This window comes from Gasterosteus aculeatus, chromosome 17 (genome assembly GCF_964276395.1).
Source record: "Gasterosteus aculeatus chromosome 17, fGasAcu3.hap1.1, whole genome shotgun sequence".
NCBI classification, from domain to species: Eukaryota; Metazoa; Chordata; class Actinopteri; order Perciformes; family Gasterosteidae; genus Gasterosteus; species Gasterosteus aculeatus.
Genome location: NC_135705.1, coordinates 15,477,381 through 15,494,083, shown reverse-complemented (window position 1 = coordinate 15,494,083; position 16,703 = coordinate 15,477,381). Strand labels below are relative to the sequence as shown.

The 16,703-nt window shown below is 41.8% G+C and overlaps 2 protein-coding genes across 3 annotated transcripts in view; both read left to right on the top strand.

Annotated features, from left to right (window-relative positions):
* Positions 1-8,041, top strand: part of LOC120835571 (dynein axonemal heavy chain 8-like) — a 30,410-nt gene extending 22,369 nt beyond the window's left edge. Inside the window, exons 68-93 of the mRNA XM_078091703.1 lie at positions 225-401; positions 486-653; positions 909-1,124; positions 1,326-1,463; positions 1,555-1,682; positions 1,839-2,010; positions 2,106-2,261; positions 2,345-2,500; positions 2,584-2,766; positions 3,003-3,108; positions 3,217-3,469; positions 3,772-3,962; positions 4,048-4,169; positions 4,257-4,372; positions 4,454-4,656; positions 4,764-4,837; positions 4,941-5,093; positions 5,245-5,400; positions 5,700-5,816; positions 5,898-5,999; positions 6,092-6,252; positions 6,483-6,639; positions 6,725-6,877; positions 7,003-7,192; positions 7,377-7,498; positions 7,693-8,041. Of these exons, the coding sequence (XP_077947829.1) occupies positions 225-401; positions 486-653; positions 909-1,124; positions 1,326-1,463; positions 1,555-1,682; positions 1,839-2,010; positions 2,106-2,261; positions 2,345-2,500; positions 2,584-2,766; positions 3,003-3,108; positions 3,217-3,469; positions 3,772-3,962; positions 4,048-4,169; positions 4,257-4,372; positions 4,454-4,656; positions 4,764-4,837; positions 4,941-5,093; positions 5,245-5,400; positions 5,700-5,816; positions 5,898-5,999; positions 6,092-6,252; positions 6,483-6,639; positions 6,725-6,877; positions 7,003-7,192; positions 7,377-7,498; positions 7,693-7,986 (4,164 nt within the window). The 3' untranslated portion in view covers positions 7,987-8,041. The remainder of the gene's footprint in view (positions 1-224; positions 402-485; positions 654-908; positions 1,125-1,325; positions 1,464-1,554; positions 1,683-1,838; positions 2,011-2,105; positions 2,262-2,344; positions 2,501-2,583; positions 2,767-3,002; positions 3,109-3,216; positions 3,470-3,771; positions 3,963-4,047; positions 4,170-4,256; positions 4,373-4,453; positions 4,657-4,763; positions 4,838-4,940; positions 5,094-5,244; positions 5,401-5,699; positions 5,817-5,897; positions 6,000-6,091; positions 6,253-6,482; positions 6,640-6,724; positions 6,878-7,002; positions 7,193-7,376; positions 7,499-7,692) is intronic.
* Positions 1-16,493, top strand: part of cd8b (cd8 beta) — a 42,571-nt gene extending 26,078 nt beyond the window's left edge. The window contains exons 1-7 of one of the 2 annotated variants that reach the window (XM_040204610.2): positions 13,014-13,206; positions 14,170-14,514; positions 14,823-14,909; positions 15,184-15,273; positions 15,429-15,462; positions 15,578-15,630; positions 15,725-16,493. In XM_040204610.2, the coding sequence (XP_040060544.1) occupies positions 13,155-13,206; positions 14,170-14,514; positions 14,823-14,909; positions 15,184-15,273; positions 15,429-15,462; positions 15,578-15,587 (618 nt within the window). In that variant the 5' untranslated portion in view covers positions 13,014-13,154 and the 3' untranslated portion in view covers positions 15,588-15,630; positions 15,725-16,493. Of the gene's footprint in view, positions 1-13,013; positions 13,207-14,169; positions 14,515-14,822; positions 14,910-15,183; positions 15,274-15,428; positions 15,463-15,577; positions 15,631-15,724 lie in introns of those variants that run through there. The other variant, XM_040204609.2, reaches the window with a different exon arrangement.
* Positions 16,494-16,703: the final 210 nt, after the last annotated feature.

Below are 16,703 nucleotides of genomic sequence, written 5' to 3'. Positions count from 1 at the left end.
AAAGTAATGTGTACATGTTCTACTAAAAGACATAAAAGCAAGTAACACACACATTGGATTATGAGTTGGGTGGTGGGGTTTACAGAGCAGATTGTGTTCATTAATCAGTCAAAGGGAGTTATGCAATCAACCGAGCTTTTGAAAACTGAATGAAAGATCAGCAGCTTTTGGTATTTATGGGACAACATTTCTTATGCCAGACATTTTTTGTTGCATTCCCATAGGTGGTGGCAGAGGTGACTGTTAGTGCCAAAGCTGCTACCATTGTAAAGAACGAGGTCCAGGTTGTGAAGGATAGAGCCCGGAAAATTGTGGACGGAATTGAGATAGAGAAATCTATTGCCGAGGGAAAACTTGAGGCTGCCAGGCCAGCTTTAGAAGAGGCTACAGCTGCGCTAAATGTAAGATTTGTTTGACTTTTTTACTTAAAATGTATTCACACCATAGGCAGTGTGCACTGCATAATACAACTAAAAATGTTACAGACAATCAAGCCTGCTGACATTGCGACTGTGAAGAAATTATCCAAGCCTCCACATCTGATAATGAGGATTACGGACTGCTGCCTGCTGTTGTTCCAGAAGAAGCTCGACTCTGTCTCCATTGATCCAGAACGACTGTGTATTAAGCCATCCTGGATAGAAGCACAAAAGGTTATAGAAAATATTCCTATTTGGAATTCAGTTATACATTTTGATTTCAGTAGTTGGTATTGTGCTTTGGTTACTTGTAACCTGCACATTGTAAGCCCTTTCTGTAAACCCATTAACATAGATTACAGTGGCCTTGATTTAAGGTCCAGTATTCTGTGTTTTGGAGTGTTGGTAATAATAACATTCTAAAAATAATGAACATTGTGAAGTTACTTACATCTGCATTTTGTCAATTTCCCCTTGTCCACTTTTTAGCTCCTTGGTGCATCTGGGTTTTTAACGTCCCTCCAGCAGTTCCAAAAAGACAAAATGAATTCGGAAACAACAGAGCTGCTGCAGGTGTACTTTGAAATGGAGGATTACACAATGGAAAACGCCAAGAAAGTATGTGGTAATGTTGCTGGTTTGCTAGCGTGGACCCGGGCAATGGCCACATTCTGTGGTATCAACAAGGAAGTGCTGCCACTCAAGGTAAAGTTGATCTTCATCACAGCAGCTAACCCCTGTATGATGTAATTGGCTAATGACTTCACTATTGGGTTCAAAGCTCCCGTTGTATGCCTGTTTAAGGGAGTCCATAGAACAGAACTGCATTGTAGACGTGATTATTAAATTTATGATACTTCTCTGATTTTGTTTTTCTGAACTACAATGCCCTCTCTCTTTGTGCAGGCTAACCTGGCCATTCAGGCCAGCCGGCTATTAGCAGCTAATAATGAGCTTGGCGTGGCTGAGGCTCAGCTGGCTGAAAAGCAAGCAGAGTTTGACAAAGTCAAGGACAAATGTGACGCTGCCATGAAAGAGAAACAGGTGAGGTTTAACCTTATAGGTTTAACATTTTTAGTAGTATTTTAAGCAAAAATCTAACTTTTTTTCTCACTTTAAATATTGCCCTTTTCAGGACTTGTTGGATGATGCGAAGATGTGTAGGAATAAAATGCAGGCTGCATCTGCACTTATAGATGGACTTAGTGAGGAGAAAGTTCGCTGGATAAACCAAAGCAAGCAATTTAAATCACAGATCAACAGGTCGGTTAAGAAAACCTAATTTGCTATTGAAGTGTATTCTCAAGGGTCAGGGGTGACATATATTATTAAAATTAGGTCTGTTTTCTTTCAGGTGAGATTAGCTATTTATTGATTGTAAGAATTTAAATGAGGTAATTTTTTTGTTGTTCTTGGCAGACTTGTGGGGGATGTGCTCCAGCTCACTGGCTTCTTGTCTTATTGTGGGCCGTTCAACCAGAGCTTCCGTGACATGTTATTGAAGGACATCTGGGAAAAGGAGCTCAGGAATCATAAAATCCCATTTACAGAAAATCTCAGCCTCATTTCTGACTTAGTGGACCCTCCCACTGTAAGAGCAACATACATTTGCTTTCATTTTACATAATTTGTACCCTGCAGAAAGAGTTCAACATGTGATGAAACAAACTCCTGTTTCGGTTTAAGATAAGCGAGTGGAACCTTCAAGGACTTCCAGGAGATGATTTGTCTGTGCAGAATGGCATAATTGTCACAAAAGCAACAAGATATCCCCTCCTGATAGATCCCCAGACTCAGGGAAAGGCTTGGATTAAGGAAAAAGAAAAGGCTAATTCTCTCCAGGTACATGGTGCACGTGCAGTTCAACACAAATGAGCTCTTTTGCTAGTATGTAGTATGTAACTAATCTGCGATCTCTCTTTCAGGTGACCTCACTCAACAACAAGTTCTTTCGCTCTCATTTGGAAGACTGTCTTTCTTTGGGACACCCACTTCTTATTGAAGACGTGTGTGAGGATCTAGACCCTGCCCTGGACAATGTCCTTGAGAAAAACTTTATTAAATCTGGGACCAGTTTCAAGGTAATGCACCTGCTGTTCCCCCTTGAAATCAGCAACACAACCAGAATGAGTCCTCTTTAAAACCCTGGATTTGTGGTGTGTAGGTTAAAGTGGGAGACAAAGAGGTAGGCGTAATGAATGGCTTCCAGCTGTATATAACCACCAAACTGCCTAATCCAGCATACACCCCAGAAGTCAGTGCCAAGACATCCATCATTGATTTCACTGTCAACATGAAAGGCCTCGAGAACCAGCTACTTGGTCGCGTCATCCTCCGAGAGAAATATGTCAGTATCCATTTTCTCTATGTTGTACTTTATTTATTAGAGGTTAATAATATATATAATAATATAACAGCAAACGGTGTATTTACAGTAGTAAGATATTGAGGCAACGATACGACAGAGGCTTTTTGTTAAGGCTAACTGTATGAATATATTAATGTACTACTAAACGTTTTGGTGTAGATTATTCATTTGTTATTTTATTAATACACTATAAATATGATTGCACATTTTGACAGGAACTAGAGGCAGAAAGATTAAAACTAATTGAGGATGTAACTGCCAACAAGAGAAAAATGAAGGAGTTGGAAGACAACTTGCTGTACAAACTCAGCAGCACCAAAGGTACAGTGACACAACAGTTACTGGTGGAGGTCAGAGCTATTTGCTGTAAAGCCATAGTGGTAATGCAATTATGTATTACTACAAATAAAATTGTTTTTGTAAATAAAGGTTCCTTGGTTGATGATGACTCAATGATCAGCATCCTGAGTACAACTAAGCACACTGCAGCGGAAGTTGGTGTTAAGCTCAGTGTGGCAGCAGAAGCAGGGGTCAAGATCAACATAGCTCAAGCAGAATATCGGCCTGTTGCCTCCCGAGGCAGCACCCTTTACTTCCTCATCACAGAGATGAGCATGGTCAATGTCATGTACCAAACATCCCTCGGTCAGTTCCTCAAAATCTTTGACCTGTCACTGGCAAGGTATGGTTTCACCAAAACAGTTTTTAAAGAAATATGTCCAAACCGGGGTTCCATGGAACTTTCACAATGTGGCAAATCAACCCAGCGCTAAACCCAACTGTGTGTTATTCTAGCGACCAAGAGAACAAGATGTAAATTTGAAAAGGGTAGAAAGCGGCCAGGCTATGGGTGCTGTAATGCACTGTAAAGGGTGCTGATGTAGTAAATAACTGCCCCTTTCACTCTTGTCATTGTGTCATAAAGAGACAACTTGTTGCACACTCCTATTTGTCATTGTTACTCTCACAAGTATTCTTTTGCAGGTCGGAGAAGTCGTCTAAAACTCCAAAGCGGATTGCAAACATCATTGAATATCTGACCTATGAAGTGTTCAGATACACAGTGAGAGGTCTATATGAAAACCACAAGTTCATCTTCACACTCTTGCTGGCTCTCAAGATCGACTTGCAAAATAAAAAAATAGAGCATGATCATTTTCAAATACTTATTAAAGGTAAGACGATCATCACTGCTGGGAAAAATGAATGCATCTTTTTGATGACTCCTTAACATGATGATTCCTTTGAACATACAAATAGGTGGTGCTGCTCTTGACCTCAAGACCTGCCCCCCTAAACCATTCAGTTGGATCCTAGATATGGTATGGCTAAATTTAGTGGAACTCAGCAAATTGCCACACTTCACTAATATCACAGCCCAGGTGAGCTAGAGTTCCATTCATTTTACATCAGAATCGCCTATAAAAGTGTCCTCACAAGCTACCAATGACTGAATGAATTCTTTCTAGGTATCGCAAAATGGTAAACCCTGGAAAGCATGGCTCAATCTTGATGCCCCAGAGGACAGTGTGATCCCAGACGGATACAACTCCCTCGATGTCTTCCTTAAACTTTTGTTGATACGGTTGGATGCTGCTACTAGTCATGTTGCTAATGGGTTCAATGATGTTTAATACAATATTCTTACAGGCTCATTCTTTCCCAGGTCTTGGTGCCCTGACCGTACCTTGTCTCAGGCCAAGAAGTATGTTGGAGAATCCTTGGGCGAGAAGTTTGCCGAACCGGTTATCTTGAGCCTTCACGGCACATGGGAGGAGAGTGATCCTCGCACGCCTTTGATTTGCTTCCTTTCTATGGGTTCAGATCCCACAGACCAAATTGAAGCGCTTGCTAAGAAACTTAACCTTGGTGAGCTTTACTGCCCTCTAAAGCGTACAGCTTTTACAAGCTTCTCACCTTAACTGTTCAGAATTGTGCTTTATGTAGTCATCTCACTACATTGGCTTGTGTTATAGAATGCAGAGCTGTCTCCATGGGCCAAGGGCAGGAGGTGCATGCAAGGAAGCTTCTTAAGACGTCAATGATGCAGGTATGTATATATGTATGAGTTAGTGAACCATTACATTGTATGAATTAATACTTGTGATGACTATTTCATCTGATCTGTGGCCTCTGCATCTGTGTATGTAAAGGGGGGCTGGGTTCTTCTGCAAAATTGCCACCTGGGCCTGGAGTTCATGGATGAGTTGCTAGAAACTATCTCAACTGCAGAGACCATGCATGATACTGTCAGGGTTTGGATCACCACAGAACCACACGATCATTTCTCCATCACACTCCTGCAGGTGACGCTTTACAAAGCTATGTATTGTGAATGAGGAAATTCTTACCTCGTGTATTACTTATTGTATTAGTTCCTGAAATACCTTTTGACATCCTGTGTGCACTCTACTTGTACATTCTCAGAGCAGGTTCTTCTTACCTCTTTACCTCTAGTCCTCTATAAAGTTTACCAACGATCCACCTCAGGGAGTGCGTGCTGGCTTGAAACGAACATTCGCCGGAATATCCCAGAATCAGTTGGAAGTCTGTAACCTGCCCATGTGGAAGCCTATCCTGTACAGTGTGGCCTTTCTCCACACCGCTGTGCAGGTATGGAGTCATGTGTAGCTCTTCAGAGTGAACTCAAATCTAAAGGGAATCCTGACATAGTCCTGTAGTTGCTGTAGCTTTTCTTTTCAAACATTTCTTTTACTTATGTTTTATTTTTTTTGCGCTTATAATGCATTATGAATATTAATGCAGGTACTTTTAAACATGACTATAAAATGCTATGAGAAGATTGTAACACTTAACTTCGTTTAGAGAGTTATTTTAAAAATAAAAATGAATCTTAATTGATGCTCCTTCACTTTACATGATGCTTAAACCTGTGTTATTACTTTTTTGAGGAACGACGTAAATTTGGACCATTGGGTTGGAACATACCATATGAATTTAACTCTGCTGATTTTACTGCAAGTGTCGAATTTGTTGAGAGACACTTGGATGATTGTGGCCCCAGGAAGGTGAGAATGAGGTGACAGCACTCCGACTCTAAAGATGCCTTTATCATCTTCCCTCACTTGTCATTTTGTGCTTTCCCACAGGATGTGTCCTGGGACACTGTACGATACATGCTAGCCGAAGTGCAGTATGGAGGAAGGGTGACCGATGACTATGACAAACGCCTGCTCAAATGTTTTGCCCGTGTAATCACACTTTTTTTGTTCATTCTCCTTGATCAACACGTTTATTTATTATTGATTTATTACAACACATGACAGTGTGCTTTTCATTGCAGGAGTGGTTCAGTAAAAAGATGTCTGACCCGTCCTTTTGCTTCTACACGGGGTACAACATTTTTGTGCGCAAGACAGTGGATGAGTACATGGAATGTATTCAGAGCTTGCCCACTATAGATTCACCTGAGGCGCTGGGGCTGCATTCTAATGCTGATATCACGTAAGAAAACCTCCTCAAACTATTCAGGAATCAGGAAACATTTATTGCCAAAATATGTCAAACATACAAGGAATTTGTCTTGGCGGTTGGTGCGTGACAGTAGACAGTGTAACAATAGACAACAAGACAGCAGTGCACAAGTAATTAATGACAAAGATACTGTTCTTCCTAAATGTAAAATTAAAGTGTAGCCTGTTTGCTAGCATTGCTTTGTGTTTGCTGTGGACCAGGTATCAGACAAACACATCTGCTGAGGTGCTAGACACAATCACAAATATCCAGCCGAAGGAAAGCGGCGGGGGATCAGCAGCGACTCGCGAGTCAATCGTTTACAAATTGGCGCAGGAGATGTTGGAGAAACTACCCCCTAACTACGTGCCACATGAGGTGAGCTATTTTGGTTTTTGTTGTCATTGTGTCACCACTTTCTGCACCCACTAAAATCCAAACTATGCAATGTTTACGTGTTAAGGTCAAATCCAAGCTGATGAAGATGGGAGCTATGAACCCAATGAACATCTTCCTACGTCAGGAGGTGGATCGAATGCAAAGAATCATCAATGTGGTTCGCATTAGTCTGACTGAGCTGAAACTGGCCATAGATGGCACTATCATAATGAGCGAGGTCAGGTCAATCATTTTCACAAAATGTTAGAACACTAAAACATGTTAATTTGAAGTAAAGTGCAAAAGTCATTTTTAATCCTGATTCTAAAATTATTATCAATTGTGTTGTGAATCTGCTGATAGAATCTCCGTGATGCCCTGGACAATATTTTTGATGCCCGTGTGCCAAAACTGTGGAGAAAAATCTCCTGGGAGTCATCCACACTGGGCTTTTGGTTCACAGAACTTCTGGAGAGAAACAAACAGTTCAATAGCTGGGTGTTTATAGGCAGACCTAAAACCTTTTGGATGACAGGCTTCTTCAACCCACAAGGTGAGTAACTGGACTTTTTAACAGAAATACATTATTATGTCACACCAGTAAATCATATAAACACTCAAATTCACGTAATCTACATTAGTTGTATTAATACAGTTATTCCAGCCATTTACACCATCTGTTGCGGTTAAGTTGACATTAGTTTTGTGCCAACGTCTTCGATGGGGGATGTTTGTAGGGTTCTTAACGGCTATGAGGCAAGAAGTAACAAGGGCAAACAAAGGCTGGGCTCTGGACACAGTCACGCTGACCAACAAAGTGCTAAAGCATGCACGGGAAGACATCACAGCATCGCCTACAGTGAGTCAAACAGCATGGAGAAAATCAATAATACTAGCAGATTTAAAATACAGCTTGCATCTGCATCTATAATATACTTGGAGGAACATTGCAATAAGTATGGCAATTTCTATCCGCTCTTGATTATGAAAAAAGTGAACAATTGATATTTTTCTTGATATTATTCCCTCACGGACTTTGTCTCCCCTCAACAGGAGGGAGTTTATGTTTATGGTCTGTACCTGGAGGGCGCCGGATGGGACAAGAACAACACCCATCTCATTGAGTCCTCAGCCAAAGTGCTATTCACAGACTTGCCAGTCATCCACATGTTTGCCATCAACTCCACTGCCCCCGTGGATCCAAAGCTCTATGTCTGCCCCATCTACAAGAAACCGAGGCGAACAGACCTGAATTACATCACAGCAGTGGTGTTGCCAACCAGGAAGTCCCAGTCCCCAGATCACTGGATCATGCGTGGCGTTGCCCTGCTCTGTGACATCAAATAAAATACAGCTGTTCATTGTTGCTTAAAGGAAAAATAAAAATATTTTTAATCTCAAATGCCTGTGCATACTTGTATATATGGTCATTTTACACAAACACTGTTAAAGTATGTATGTTCTGCTATGACAAACAATCCAGTGGTATACAGTTATGAGGTTCTCATTTTTTAATGCATTTAATTAAATTAGTATTACTTTATTAATAATTTAGTATCAGCAGTAAATTGGCCAGGTAGGGTGAGTGACCTCTCAAATATTGCTATTAAATTACATGTTCATTGTATTGTTGTACACAATCACTCTGCTGGAAGTTTGAATGCTGTTACTAAATCTAGTCATCTCCACGATACATTCTCTCGAGTTATTTTTACTCTGGAGGAAAGAGGAGGACGAAAAATGGTCACGAAAAGCACATTTAAGAAGAAAAATTGATAATAAAATTCTGTACCTGTCACGGTGTGGTTCACTTCCTGTTGTATTTTGTAGTTTTCTGCCACTCGTGTCCCCGGGTAACTTCACTTCCTGCCTTGTCCCGTCATCCCCTGTGATCGTCTAATAGTTTCCACCTGTGTCCAATCACCTGCACCTCCCTTGTGTATTTAAGCCGTGTGTCTCTTGTGTCAATTGTCGCGTCATTGTCTATAGTCGTGGATGTCCGTAGTTTCTTGCCTGTGTGTTTTTGCCCGTTGGCCCTTTGATTTTCCCTTTTCGACTATTAAAGTATTTTGTTTCCGGAGAAGTCTGCGTTTGAATCCTGCCTCCCCCACGCACCCCCTGACAGATATACGCGACCAAAGAAGGGCTCAGCAGACCCGCTGCCAGATTACGGACCTGAGTACTTGGACGAGAGAAGTCCCTTCTGGCGGCGTAAGACCGACTTCATCTTTGGTCCCAGGGGCTATCAGCTCGCCTGCCTCGAGCTCCGGGATCTTTTAAATCCCAGGAGGAGCCCTGGCCAGAGGAAGCACAGACTTCCCGCTGGGCCGCCGCAGCGATCTCCCGTTCCCGCTGGGCCGCCGCAGCGATCTCCCGTTCCCGCTGGGCCGCCGCAGCGATCTCCCGTTCCCGCTGGGCCGCCGCAGCGATCTCCCGTTCCCGCTGGGCCGCCGCAGCGATCTCCCGTTCCCGCTGGGCCGCCGCAGCGATCTCCCGTTCCCGCTGGGCCGCCGCAGCGATCTCCCGTTCCCGCTGGGCCGCCGCAGCGATCTCCCGTTCCCGCTCCGGGACTCATGGCCCCGACGCCCCCAGTCCCCGCTCCGGGACTCATCACATCACTTTATTTAAGACGCTGCGCTACTTGCAAGTCTCTGTGATCTGCTAGATTGTCAATAAATTTAAAAAAAAGCTAACTCATTTGACGTTTCATGGTATTTGCATGTCGCTAAATACCCAACTGAGATTGGCTCATGCCGTTCTGAAAAAGGATCCGACCACCACAAACGACCACCGCAAACTAAAAAAAGCGGAAAAATCACAGCAAGCAGAGAAAATAAATGCAGATAGGAGGACTTTGAGGTGGAAGGAGGGAAACGGGTGACGGACAATTTAATGCGAGAGAGCATGATGCTCAGTAGGAAGGAGACTGGAGTGCATATTCATGCTGAAATGAATGTTGAACAGGGGGAGTGTGGACAGGACCAGCCAGCCAAAGCTAAATACAGGAAAGAGAAGAAGAAAATCAAAATGAGAGCACACACGAGGTCAGAGGAGGAGAAGCTGTGGGATGACTCCATTCTAGGATGTTGAACTAATAAACTGTTGAGCAAAAGCATTAAGGTATTGTGAGCAGGACGTGTTAAATACCATAAGCTGTCTATTTTGAGAATATTCTTGACAGCCGTCAAGGAAGCAGTTTTTATTATCGCTCTGACAGCCAAACGAGTTGTCTGTGGGTGTGCTAGCTGGCTAGCCACGTTGAGTCAATTTGTGCTTTTTAAGAATGAATGATTGGTTTCTCATACATAACCACAGCTTTAATATCTTTATTTTCCACTAAGACACTTCATAATGTATTTGATTTAATTAATGTTCACATATGTATTCATTGTTTGCTGTGATAAATAAGAATCCGATTTTTCCTGCCTATCATTTGAAATGATCACTAAGTACACTTGACTTACCAATTCATCAATATGCTTCTGTGCTTGTGGCGTTTAGCAGCCTGAGGTGGGCACTGTCGAGCTTCATTCAGAGCATCAGTACCGCCAATAAAAGCCCACAGATGTTAGAGACTTACTCAGCTCACTTCCTTTGAAACTTGTGCTCTCAGAGGAACACAGACGTTTTAAAGACGGCTGTCAGAGGACACCGCAGACAGCCGAGACAAGTGCAGCACGTTGTGGATCAAATTGAATCGGTTGATTATTGAAAGATCTCTGCAGCACATCAAGACTGTTTTGATGAGACATTGCCCTAGTCTACAGCGCACGTGTTATAGATGCACTTGCACATCAAAATTGGTGTTTGGGGTCAGACAGGTGCAAAAGTTAAAATGAGGACATCTCTTGACAACATTGGTTTACGTGTGTGATCTGTGATGAAACAAAGGAAGTTTATGCCACTTAAAGACAACTGAAAAAAAAAGGTAACGTCAAGTTGTAAACCATCCTTTGTCTTGTAAGGATACACTTGAACTACTTTTTTGTTTTAAATAGGCCAACAGAGGGTTTGACCTTTTTTGGCAACACACCAATTTCATCAAAGAACTAGTTAGTGGTTTTTGTTTCTATTTGACTATCAGCTGGGTGGTTTGTGGACCACACATGCATCAGTACATTTTTCTGTCTTAGGCAGCTTTATGAATTATGACAGTGAGCTGGTTTGGTTAAAAACTAGATTTGTAGCAGACTGTATTCGTTACTCGATAGACAACAGACTGAACTGGTGGTCTGATAGTCACACACTACTGCAATGGCAACCTGCCATAAAAAACCCAGCCTGCAGGTTAAACATCCCCAAAACACACACTTACATATATCCCACATGAGTTGATTTAGTCTTCTACAAAGGTCCTACAGAAATGAAGAGCTTCATGAGAGAGCTCACAACTTTAATAGTATTTGCTTATTGGTGCCAAACAAACTTCTAAATCTATGACAAATGCATGAAATGCACCACAATTGCCTCGTCTGAAAACATATAACTGGAGCAGTGGAGTAAAGAAACGAAAGCTGCTCTTGACTCAAAGCGTCGGAGCAGAAGGACCCACAAAGGCCTCACAGCTCAGCGATGTGCTCCGAGCGCCTCTGAAGCCCCCTGAGATCTCCTGTTTTCAAAGAATCCTGCGGTCTCGTTCCCTCTCGCGCTTCAGTCTTCGACCCCCGTAGTGCCGTACGGTGCCCACATCCTCACTCTTTAAGACCCCCGCCAGACCATTCTGCACCCTAACCCCTCGTTCTCACACAGGTACAATACACAAACCACACTCGGATGATTGCAGCAGGTTTATCGAGCATAATTAGACATTTGTCATTCCTGATTTTGGAAAGGCTGGCCCCAAATGAAATATGTCAATTAATGGGGCATGTTTCTTTTAATGTGGTTAAGAAGATGCTTCAAGAAAATCTATCTTCTGATTCTCTTTAACGCTTAAAGGTGTACGTCGGTAAGTCATGGTTGCTCAGAAATGGCCATCTCACTTGTGAGGGAAGTTATGTATCTTAATCTGATGCAATTCAATCATATTTACCTCAGTGTCAAGAATATCCACACAAAACGATTCATTTTGAAATTCAGCACTAAAACTAATTGACAAGACGTCTTTTACTGTTTTGCCAAGCCTTGGTTACTCAGCGTTTTGGAAATTTAAAGATCTGCTGTCTTTCTTTCGTACATTGATTAATCAATCAAGAATGAAAACAATGTGTTCACATTGTTTTTTTGCAACAATTTAAATACATCATCTAATAATCTAAAATTACAATGAGTATTTTCATCTTTTTTTGGCATTTTATAGCCTGAAGGATTAATCAATTCCTCAAGTCGTTGAATTATTTTGTGACTGAACTAATGGATGTCGTTGTCAAAAGGGAACCTTTGATGTCCTCTCATGTGCCTGAAACTGGACCTCAGCCCGTCGCACCTGCACGTTCACTAAGGGTAGAATGAACTGATCTCGATTTGTGCAGAAAAAGATCTTTAATGTCATTAGGAAAAAATGTCATGTTTCCATTTGATATTTTGATATCACAAAAAAGAAATGAGTTGGATGTAGTTTATTAGCAACTGGCTAAGATTCTATGGGCAGCATCTTTAAAATACAGGTTGAACTCAGAAAGGTCACAGTAAATATAAGAAAACTTTTCATTTGTTTAATTAACTGAAAAACATTCTGTCGTCTAAGGACATTTTTTTACTATCCAACGATTTCACTACAAAATGTCGTGCTCTGTAGATGTGTGTCGTGATGCGTTTTACACCCCGTTCTCTCTACAGAGAAGTGAGTAATAAGAAGGAATAGAAAAAGCTGTTCACAGACACCAGTGAATATTATTTAGCAATAATCCCACGGAATGGTGGATCAGGTTCTGTATTGCCGATCCTTTGCTTGCAGTACCTGTAGTTTAGGCCGTGCTCACTGATATTCCCTCGCCGTGCTCTGCAGGGAGGCATGAAGCTGCACATGTGGCTCCGCTGAGCTCTAGGTCACACACCTGGGAAGAGACCACAGCTCTGCAAACTGCAGCTCTGTGAATATACTACTTGTTTTATTGTTTGATTTGTTGTCATGTCAGCTCTGATGAAACATTCAGCTGTGTGTCATGTATTCAACCTGCACCCTTTTAACAGCAAGTAATGAAAACATTATTATTATTTGTTGGTTAAGTACTTTTTAAGTTGACAGTCAAGTATTATTTACGGTACCATTGTCCCAGTTTTCTCTCATGTGTTTGTCACATTTCAAATGAAGTATTCTCTCCCAGTGGTGTGTGTGTGTGTGTGTGTGTGTGCGTCTGAGTGTGTGCGTGCGCACCTTCTCTGCTGCATGTTCCTCTCTGATAGGCCCCGTGTGTGTCACACTGGGGTGTTACCATGACGACTCAGGACCCTGCCAGCTCAGTTCCTCCCATCACCTCTGACAGATAAAGATCAGGAAAAGAAAGTATCCGCAGAGTCCCTCAGCTGCCTTTCAAGATACGCAGACACGTACACATATCGGTGACCAGAGAAAAATGTCCGCGCTGCCTTTAGCGTGGACGCTGCTGACTGTGTCGCTGACATCAGGTAAGACCTCCAAGGTTCCCTGCTGATTCGTAAGCGACGGCCGTTCTTTCGCAACTTTGTCAGTGGCCAGCATCCAGGGATGTGTTGTTGTCTACTCAACCAGAAGCCTGTGTGTGAGTTATTTAAATTGTATCTCAGTATTGTACTGCTACAGCTCATTAATTCTGTTATTTATTTATTCATTTCATTAATTTAATGTGTCAAATCTGGTACAATCAATTATGAGGGCGCCTGTTCCCCACCTGTTACATACATATACACGCCGTCGTAATCAGCGGTATGTTTCTGTCAACTTTATATTTACTTTCATTTTTATATATGGCTTGATCAAAGCATTCACTTCATTTTTATTTGTACTGTGTACGGTGACTCATTGGATAGAGATGAAATGAATTCTGTGTAATCTCAAATGTTACGCAATTTGTGCAGTTTGTGCATTTGGGTAAAATGATCATCCAAATGAGTTGAGTCCCAGTGAGATTTAACCTTTCGCATAGTGGAAGCCTTTAGATTTCTACTCGTCTTTAGTCGTTCCATAAGACTAGCGATTGCAACAGGTATGTGCCTACACACCTTTCTAAAAATGAAATGGCTCTACCAATGAACTTGAACATTGCATAAATGTCAAATCGCTTGCTTGTGAACAACAAGTTTCTTCATAGTTGGAGTTCCTTTCCATTCTTGCGAAACGTTGGGTTACAGTTGTAGGTTTTGTACCATATTACCAACTTGTATGTGCTTGTATGTGCTTTTACTCATCACAATTATTCTTTATTTTGTAAAATTGGAAACACATGCACTGTTACACAAGGCTTTTCTTTAAACGGTTCTTACACCAATTAATGGACAAGTCCTGACACAAAGTCACCTTTTCCAGACACACACACAATCATTGGGAGTTTGTGTGTTTGTCAAATGTACCACAATCGCGTGTCTCAAACATGCCTTCATGTCATCTCTTAGGTTGGAGCCAGATCCTTCAGCAGGACACGGTGAAGATTCAGTATCCCGTGCTCCACAGTACGGAGGTCATTGAATGTGACTGCGGTAACGTCCTATGTGACAATGTGTACTGGTTCCGCAGCATCCACAACCACGAAAAACTAGAGTTCCTCGGCAGATTCAACAACGCTGGCCGTGGATCTCCAGTGGACGAGGCCCACTTCAAATTAAGCAGGAAGAGCAATACGTGCTTTGCGCTATTCATCATCAACGTGACAGAGGAGGACACAGGGATTTATTCTTGTGTTCTGAAGGACAGGAAAAACACAGAAACATGGAAGTCCGGGATTCTTCTTCGGCCGGGAGGTTTGTGTGCTGAGACCTCAGGCGCTTCGTTTACGGCATTATGGGTTTAAAATCTGGTGCATGATGGCACAAATATGTCTAGTGTTGACTTATTTTTTAACTGAAATAATGATATGCTGAGATGTTCCATGTAGAGTTGATTGTCCATGGCAGTTTAGAGGAACTCTCCACTCCAATTTTTATGATAAACAAAGACGCGAATAAAGGGACTGGTCAGAAATAATCGGTTTCTCTGTTAATCTTTCCTTACAAATTCTTTCAATTTCAACTTTGATTCCTTTTAGTCATAACTTGTCTCTGCCTTACAGTGACCGCTCCAACGCTACCTCCTCACACGAAACCCAAACCCCCAGTGGAGCCAGTGTGCGGCTGCCCTACGAAGGATCCTTCACAGGGTGAGATTTGGGATAAAATCACCTGTGTGTCTTGTATGCTTACACATTTGACTTTGAATGTGGCTTGTGATGAAGAAGCACCTTTGTCTGTGGACGAAGATTCAAATCTTGTGCGCTGCACCTGATTGCGATGCTGAAAATGCGACTGAGGAGGTCGTTTTATTGTACAGACAATGTGATGCCTGGTTGTGCTGAAAACACAGGGTAACCATCTGATGGCAATTTAGCAAGCTATTCTACATTTAAACAAACCCATGCCCCGCACTCGCTCCAGGCGACTGCGGCTCCCTGGTGCTGTGGCCCTTGGTTGGACTGGTTGCGGCGTTGGCTCTGGCCCTCATCGGCACCCTGTACTACTTCAGCCGTGAGTAGTCGTCCTCCAGTGAATCGGCAGAACACGTTTAAAGAATGTCAAACTAATCCAACCCCTTTAAATTAAAATACTTAAACTTAGTTTGAAATGTATTTTGTTGCTACTCTAATGTGTTTTTTTTTGTTTGTACGCGCTCTCGCTTTCAGGGCTACCCAAAAAATGTCGGCACCACTTTGTGAAGTAAGTAGATTTCCAAATACAGTAAAAGTTGTCTTTTCCTACGTAATCAAAAGTACAATGGTTTGTGGATTCTTCCTGTTGAAGTTTAATCTTTCTTTTGTTTTTCATCATTAAGGAAGAGGTAGTGGATCCTACAGTTCCATATCCACAGCTTATATCTGACTAAAGGTGTGTACCTTACTTGTGTAACTTTATTGATCTACCTACAGTATATCATATTTGCTGTATGTGTGATATCTGTCGTCTTCCAAAATGTTTTCAGGTTGAAGCAACATCCAGTTGTACATCAAGGAGATGAGGATCCCCGAAAAACACCTCTGACCTGTTCATTACCAGCCAGTCGGAAAATGCGTTTATGCTTATTAAGAGCAGTAACCACGTGTAACATATTGTAATATGTTGGCTGCTTTTTGTTAAATAACTTACAAAACGTCTCCAGAGCTCCACTATTAACTTTATTAATATTAGCTATTAACTGTTCTATGTTTTGCCACATTTAGCCAACATCATTTATCTAGATGCTTTTTCAAATAAGCCGGTTTGGGATCTTTCGCATTGGTTTTGAAATAACAATTATTTCATTGGTATTTCTCAAAGCCCAAAGCTAATCCGTTTATTTACATACAGGAATCACAGAGCCCACTAAACAGCTTAAATCAGATGGATCAGAATTGTCTTTTGACTCTTTTTGGAATCTTTTTGTGTCTGTTTTAAAACTGTCAAGTTCTATTTCAGTAAGAATCGTTCTGTTAAATCAATCATATAACAGAAGAATCAATTGAATAGGGTTGACTCCCTTCTTTTTATTGGCTGCACAAGCTTTTGTATTATCTGTTGTAAACCCATTCCATGTAGAAAATGTATGAATGCAAATGTTTGCAGGCCCAGATTCGTGCCAAAAGGCGCAGTTACCAACGAATGAATAATAACTTGCTCAAGGGCACTTATGCAACAGCGCCATTGACACGGGATACGTGTGTCTCTCCGTTGTGAATTGTGCACAGATGAATAAAAAAGTCCTATTTTTGTAATAGCGTTACGTTTGTATGTGTATGGAAAAGAAGAGAAAGAGGCTTGGGTGCGTATCCATTGTCAATATTGGCTTTGGCGGAAGTTGAGTGACAGGGTTCGCTTTCTTCCTTCACCTTTGATGTGTACACTTCATCACGTTTAGTTTCCCTTGAATCGCCTCCAGTTTCTGCCATCGGGTTGATTGTGATAATATTAAATTACAAGATGCT